Source organism: Scatophagus argus, chromosome 5 (assembly GCF_020382885.2).
Source record: "Scatophagus argus isolate fScaArg1 chromosome 5, fScaArg1.pri, whole genome shotgun sequence".
Lineage (NCBI taxonomy): Eukaryota > Metazoa > Chordata > Actinopteri > Scatophagidae > Scatophagus > Scatophagus argus.
The window spans coordinates 5,721,544-5,728,949 of record NC_058497.1 but is presented as its reverse complement, the minus strand read 5'-3'; the positions used below and the strand labels follow the sequence as shown (position 1 = coordinate 5,728,949).

General features: G+C 39.3%; 1 protein-coding gene across 2 annotated transcripts in view; it reads right to left on the bottom strand.

The window, feature by feature from the left end:
* Positions 1-2,867: 2,867 nt before the first annotated feature.
* The window catches only part of pik3cb (phosphatidylinositol-4,5-bisphosphate 3-kinase, catalytic subunit beta), a 46,905-nt gene continuing 42,366 nt past the window's right edge, over positions 2,868-7,406 (bottom strand). For both annotated transcript variants that reach the window (XM_046388479.1, XM_046388480.1), the window contains 2 exons: positions 5,907-6,039; positions 2,868-4,623 (listed from right to left, as the gene is read on the bottom strand). In XM_046388479.1, the coding sequence (XP_046244435.1) occupies positions 4,486-4,623; positions 5,907-6,039 (271 nt within the window). In that variant the 3' untranslated portion in view covers positions 2,868-4,485. The remainder of the gene's footprint in view (positions 4,624-5,906; positions 6,040-7,406) is intronic.

Sequence of the window (7,406 nt, the reverse complement as noted above, 5' to 3'; positions counted from 1 at the left end):
TAAGCACTTTTGAGCCAGCAGGACTAACCTGGTTTGCATTGTGTGAATGGCAAGTTAACAAAAGTAAAAGTACAATATTGCCTATAAAATGTATGTTGTGGAGGAGGAGTATAAAGAAGAAAATGACAGTATCTCAAAACTGTACTAGCTGGAGTACATGTGCTCAGTTACTTCTCATCAGTGTGTGATTTTAATCCATTAAACCTTAAATGTTTTTGAATACTGAAACAAGTTTCAGTCCACTGTCTGATCAAGGCTCCTTCAGAAGGATGTGAGTCAGGTGGGTGACACTAACAAACTACTCCAATCGTTATATTTGCTGAACACTGGATTTATTCACTTTCCCTTCGCTTTACTTTATTCACTATTACAATTTGAATGCATTTAAGAATCCTCTGCAGTGGCTGTTTCCTGGCCATGGTATACATTAAACATATTATATCACCACCATTTGGCTTTATGTTGAACTATTTTGCTTTATTTGTGACCCTGTTCATGTAAAAAGACCACTATTTAAAAGCCTGCATGCAAAGTATAAAGAGCATTATGAAGCCTCTTAAAGTAGGGCAGCATCAAATATGTGTGAGCTAAGGTCAAGGAAGTGGAAAATAGTGTCAGGGTTGCATCAGTGGAAGACTGAAACATTGCACAGCTAGTTAACTGTGCTGTGCTTGGACACCTGTGTGTTGGATGCAGCAATTATTTATACCCATGATTGTCAGGAGTCATCCGCCACCCGTTTCATACGGTGATGTCAGTGGGAAAACGGATAAGTGTGGAGGGAGCATCGTGTGAGGAAATCACCGGTTTATGTCATCTACAGACACTGACGGTGACATAAGAGATTTATAGTCAAACGAGGAGCATATTCACTCATATTCATGTAGCTGTTTACTGATGTTTTTCTCCACTGCCCCTGAGATTGATATTTTATATCCTTTGTTTACATCTAGCACTGCATCTCCACTCCCCTCTACAAGGTTACCGAATTATGTAACCACAGTGAACAACAGCAACATACATTCAACAGTGGATGATTCACTGCACAATGACTGTTGCTTCAAGTAATAGATAACCAGTAAGTGAAGATTGCTGAGAATGAAACATTCCCCACAGAGTAACAAGAAATAGCTCCTGATTCACACAGGCAGCAATAAGAAAAAAGCACTTTAGTACTCTTCAGAAGATAAAAGCAGCTTCATGATGAGGTGGCTGACATTTACAAAGATGAATATCTTTTAAGTCTGGTGTAGAGAAGAGGAGGGCACCAGAAGCAACACTGACACACATACAAGTGTGGGGGAAACACGCACAGGTTTCGCTTTGCATACATTTATTTTACCAAAGCAATTTCCACTTGTGAAATCAGGGCACTCTGTGTATAGGCAAGGAGAAGTAGGCGTGCATCACGTTCTAAAGGGTCCATTTTGAAATCAAGGAACCATACAAAAAGACCTTTTTCTTTTCGATAGCTGCCTTTTCTTAAGTGTTGTACACATTAGCTCACAATGACTGCCATGACTTACCAGGGCTCTTGAACACAACACAGCCACTGTTAATGACACAAGCTTTTCATACTTTACATGTCAAAATGTCTGCCGCACTCCATCATAACGACCTGTCACAGATAATAAAGCAACTATTCATTTTCAGCAGTGGTTCTCATCAGCAGAGGAACTCATTCTACTATTGTAATTTTACTCCATTCTACATTTAGTTAAATACTCCATTTTAAACATTTGTCACCGCTATAGTTTTTCATTATTTTACAAAACATTGATATATATTACACATCCTTACAGTATATAAAATATGCTTCTTGGCCAACTACAAAAGTAAAATGCTGCTACAGTAATGCAACAGAATTAGTAATAATGTATAATACAGTGACATTTTCTACCTTGAGTACTTTTATTCTTTAATTTTATGTACTGAAAAACTAAGCAACATTTTCCATGCAGGACTTGTACTTGGAACAAGGTCATTCTACATTTCATTTTACAGGTTCTGAATTCATTACTTAAACTCACTACTAAACGTTGACATCGTTTTCGAGAACAACCCTGAGTCTCTACTCATCGAGTAGCAGAAAGAGCAGATAAACGAAAACAGATTAATGTTTTCCAAATGACAATCCAGTTATTTTCATTTCAGCAGCAAAGACTACTTCAAAAGTTTGGAAAATTGCTGTTGTTGTGGGCTTTCTGTGGGGAGAGACGTGAAAAACCTGCCCTTAAAGAACTCCTTGCAGTGGGTCTGGTTGCTTGGAGAGTGATGAGGGTCTATTGACTTCAGCGTTTTCAGCTGAGCGTTTTCTTTTAAGTGTGTCAGGGTATGGAACAATATTTTATGCCCTTGCTGAAATCTAACATCTTCAAATAAAGTCCTCAGTGTGTTGCCACTTTTCACAGTTTTGTGTATCCTCCAACTGAAGCAAACAGAGGCAGTGCAACCTTAAAGAAAAAGTCACTTCTACCAGATACAGCAATGTTTGTTGATGTTCATTTTGCATAGAAAGATTTACCTCCTATGAGTGTAAAGAAATAGGTCACTTTGGTTCTCGACTTTGTTCTTTGCATTACCTTAGTTTTTATGGGAAATAAAAAAACTAAAAGCTAATTTAAACATCTCTGAATGTATGAAAATTAGAGCATTTATTTATACAACTTGCTTTTATTAGACTATGAGGCTACCTTCTTTTCTTATTTCCTCTTGCACAAACAGACAAAAATACGTTGAAATATATGTCTGATCTGGAATCAATAAACTCTCACAACTGAGAGTGACCTGAGTGGGTGCAGCCACCAGTCACACAACACACATCTACAACAACAACAACAAAAAAAAAAGTACAGGCGGAACAGCAGCACGGTGGAAAATAACTTTAATAAAACTCCTATGAAAACAAAAACCAGCAAAACAATTAAAGCCTGTACATTTGACAATATCCAGTGTCTGAGACTTTTGAAGGCTAGTGGTGCAAAATACAGCTGCATCACACAAAAACCAACAGAGAAAAACCATTATAGGCTTAGGCCTGGGCCTAAGGTTTTATATAATAATAGGATATGGTTCATATACTCGGATATTGCACAAAAATCAAACACGGATGCAGATGCTGAGGAGCACCTAATGTCGAAAACAAGGAAGTAGCTTTGCATCGCAGTGTAATGTCCCTACTGATAAACCCCACCCACACAGGCGCCAGACTCCGCCCACACCTGCTCATATAAAAACAAAGACACTTATTTTCACATTCAGTTCAGAAACAGGTCATTAAAAACACAGTATGAACAATGAAATTACTGAATTTTGCTTTTTGTTTTGGTCCTAACTTGTTAAAAGCATCAGTTATTCTTCGGTGAGTTCTTTCGCCATGGTTGGTAGCATGAGTGGGACGCTGTTTTAAGACCCTGACATCCTTTTAGTTGACAAGTGATATACTCACAGGTGATAACAATTTGTCCAGTAATGCTCTTGATTTGAAATTTTTGAAAGGAAAAAAAAAATGCACATTGTCATTTCAAAATGAGAAAACCTAAAAAATACAGTGTTTAGTTAATTAGAAGACTATTTGAAATTTCTGATATAAACCTTTCTGTAGAAACATTCCAGTGTTCAATGGTCCAAATGGTCTGAGATTCAAACAGCGGACCAAAAGGCTCAGAGTGTCGTTTTCTCCGATCAATCCTTCTCTTTCATCATTATTTGCCCAATATAAGTTTTCTCTGTGGACTAGTAAAGTAGTCTGGCACATAGATGTCTCAAGATAAATTCTTAAATGGCAACAGAAAAAGAAAACTCCTAAAAATACAATCTTCCCGCAGTTTTGAGGCACACTTTGAGACAGCGGGAGCGAGACAGTTAAGATGCACTTCCAGTGGGTATTGTGCACATTGTTTTAAAACATGAAGGACGAGGGGTCAAACGTTTTTGTCCTTTCGATTCCACCCTTTCCACACCCATCTGTTATCTCCGCTGTACTTAAAACAGTTCAGAGTCCAAACAAGCCGAGTGTCAAGTCCGTCTGGCGAAACGCAACACATGAATATTGTTGTCAGCACACTCCTTAGGGAGTGTGGGCAGAGTGGGTGCTTCAGTTCCCTTCCTTTGGCTGTGTGTGCTTCATCAGCTGTGGTGCCTGTGCAAAACTTGCAATGACTTTACCCACCATGATTCCAAAGAAATGTCAGAGGACCGTGAATATGGATTTTCAGGAAGCACCTTGCCATGCAAGACAAGGAGGGATACAGGAAGTTAGGGTGCAGGGTCAACTGTTTCGGAGAGTTAGTTTACTCTGTGTGTACAGTATATGGCGCTGAATCTGCTCATGTTTGGGATACTCTGATAGATTCCCTTCTTTAAACCAGGGTGGCTGTCAGCCCGTATCCTTGGCAACCCTTTCCCCTGCCAAGCACTCGCATGCTCCTTTCACTGTGTACTCTTGGCCCCTAAGCCCCTGGCCTTGGTGGGGTCTCAGATACTCTAGGAGCGGTTGTCTTTGGCCACATTATGGGCCATCCAGTTGACTTTGGTTGTCCAGCTCTCTCTCAGGGCCTCGTCAAACTTCTGGCGGAACTGCTTCAGTGCCTCCTCATCCGTTTTACCCAGAGCCAGAGAGTCCTGTGGAGGAAGGGTGGGGGATTGTAGGAAAGGAGGATAAGTTCAGAGCCCAGGAAGATTTAGAAGTGTTAAGGGAATGTTACGAATGTGTGAAGTGTGCAACAACTAACTAAAACAATATAACTGAAAAAGAAAAACAAAAAAAACCCCAACAAAATAAACATTTAATTTTAACTAGGTAAATACACAGTTTCTCCTAAGCAACATGTTCAAATATGTAGCCTTTTTGCTTTAGGAGCCATCGTGTCTGCACAATTTTTAGTGATACACTATATAGACAAACATATTATGCCACCTGAACATTACACCAACAGGGACTGGGAAGGCTTTCCATAAGATCTTGGAGTGTTTCTGTGGGAATTTTTGCCCACTCATGCAGTCGAATATTTGTGAGGTCAAACACTGACGTTGGACTAAAAGAACTGGCTCACAATCTCCATTTCAGTTCATCCCAAAGGTGCATGGACTTTGCTTTGTGCACTGGGGCCCAGTCATGTTGGAATAGAAAAGGGCCTTCACCAAACTGTTGCCACAAAGTAGGAAGCATAGCATTGTCCAAAATGTCTTGGTATGCTGAAGCATTAAGGTTTCCCTTCACTGGAAGTAAGGAGCAGAACCCAATTCCTTCAAAACAGCCCCATACCTCATCTGAACTCAATAAAAAGAGGTATGTCCCAATACTTTTGTCTATATAGTGTAATAACCATAAAAGGTTTTTAACAATGGCATCCTACAGTATTAATTTGCAAATATGTTGGTTAGTTTAAAGATCCCCTCCAAGTATGTTTTACAAAAATAGCCTGCTTTGAATTGCTTTACAAAAATAGCCTGCTTTGAATAATAAATTGCAAACACAAAAAGATCAATTACCCAGTTAAGAATTCCTATGTATATACAAATATGGTTCGTTCCTACAGTTTAACGGGACGCAGTGTGATGACCGAAGACTCTGAGCAATCTTTCCACTAAACTTGGAGACATGCAGCTTTGTTCATAACTCAAAGTAGTTTTATCTTGTTGACGTACACTTCATTGCTATTAATATCTATGATTTGTTTCTTCTCCCTGACAGCTTTTATGTTGGCACAACTGAGCCGCCAATAGCAGTGAAGCAGAAGTGATGCATAAACTAAAGTTGTCCTGTCATTATGATGTAGATTTTTTTTTTTACATGAGACACAGAATATCAGCTTCATTACACAGTATGACTGTCATGCATACTGCACCTGTATAAAAGCTGCTGAGAGTGTGTGTGTGTGTGTGTGTGTGTGTGCAAGTTATACCTTTAAGTATTGGATGTCTTTGACTGAGGTGAGCTCAGGCAGTCCAGCAGTCAGCATGAGGGCAAACAGTGTGATGAAGAGGTTCCCATTCTTCCTCAAGATTAGATAGGCTTCCTCACAGTACTGACGGAAACTACGAGACCAGCACAGACATGCATACAGTGTAAACAATTATATGAATTTGCAATTCTTGATGTTCTCTTGAGATGCTTCATTTTATGGAAAATAAACATTCAAAAACTGTAAGTGTCCTCATCATCCCTTGTAAGCACAGTACATCATCAGTCTGAGATGATTTTTGTCTGATGAATGATGCTGTTGTGGGACTTCATTCCCTCCTCCCGTGTTGACTGATGCTGTAGGGAGAGAGGGGTCTGGCTAGTGGTCAGGCTTTTTATATCCAATATCAATATCAATAAAACCTCTAACTCACTGCTCGGAGGTTGCAGGAATTCAGATGGTCAGTGCAGAGTGGGACCAGGTTTTGGTGATGCTACCGATGTGAATACAGAATAATATCGGGTGATGACAGGCACTTGCTGGTGGCTTTTTAAGGCATTGTATATTTCTGTTTTTCTCTAATGCCTTTATACTCTAACCTGAGTGTTGTTTTGCATAAAATGCAGCAGGCTTCAAGTTCATTATTGTCAACAGGTTTCAACCATGCACTAAATGTTTTTTGAGACAGATCTTGTAGAACTTGCACTTCCCCATATGAAAGTAACATGACATCATGACACTAGCTGAGTGTGCTCTGTTGGATTAGAGCTTATTATTTCATAACGGTCTCATTGTTGTAGTTTTGGTTGAAAACCTGAAAACCACAAAAGGCTCTCTTGACAGCCAGTGTTTAGATCTGTCTCTTCAGGGCTACAGAGTCAGTGGAGGAAGACCCGCTCCCTCTGTAGGTGTTAAAGGCTCATTCTCAGTAATGAATACACAATGATTGGTATATTTAATATTATACATGAATCAAAAAAAATAATTATGAATATTATATCTCCTTTCTGCCCCTGGATTACTATAAATCCTACACACTGGACCTTAAAATGCAAAACCAGACCTGCAGAAACCCTGGTGATGAACACATTAAATCTTCTGTTTCAACATATCAGCAGATCTGCTCATCTATGGCTGAGCAAAATGAGGTTTCCCTCACTCTGTTCATTGTAAGAGATTCATGTTTTTGGATCACCTGTGCAGGGACTCATTGCTTTCTGACTTTGTGTCAACATATGAGTACTCTTTACCAGCACTGACATTCAAGACCTGATCTTTTTCTTGTAAGAAGCTATAGACCTAAATGATCACAGTGCTTGTTAAATAGTTCTTCTACTAACAGCTCAGTTGTAGCATACAGGTAATGTAACGAGTGCTGCACCTAATGCATTAACTTACCTTATGCATTAACAACTAATGCATTAATACCGCAGAACAAAGAAGATATGTTTTGAATAAACTGTAGGGTTGCCATGTACATATATTCTCACCAGGGTTTTT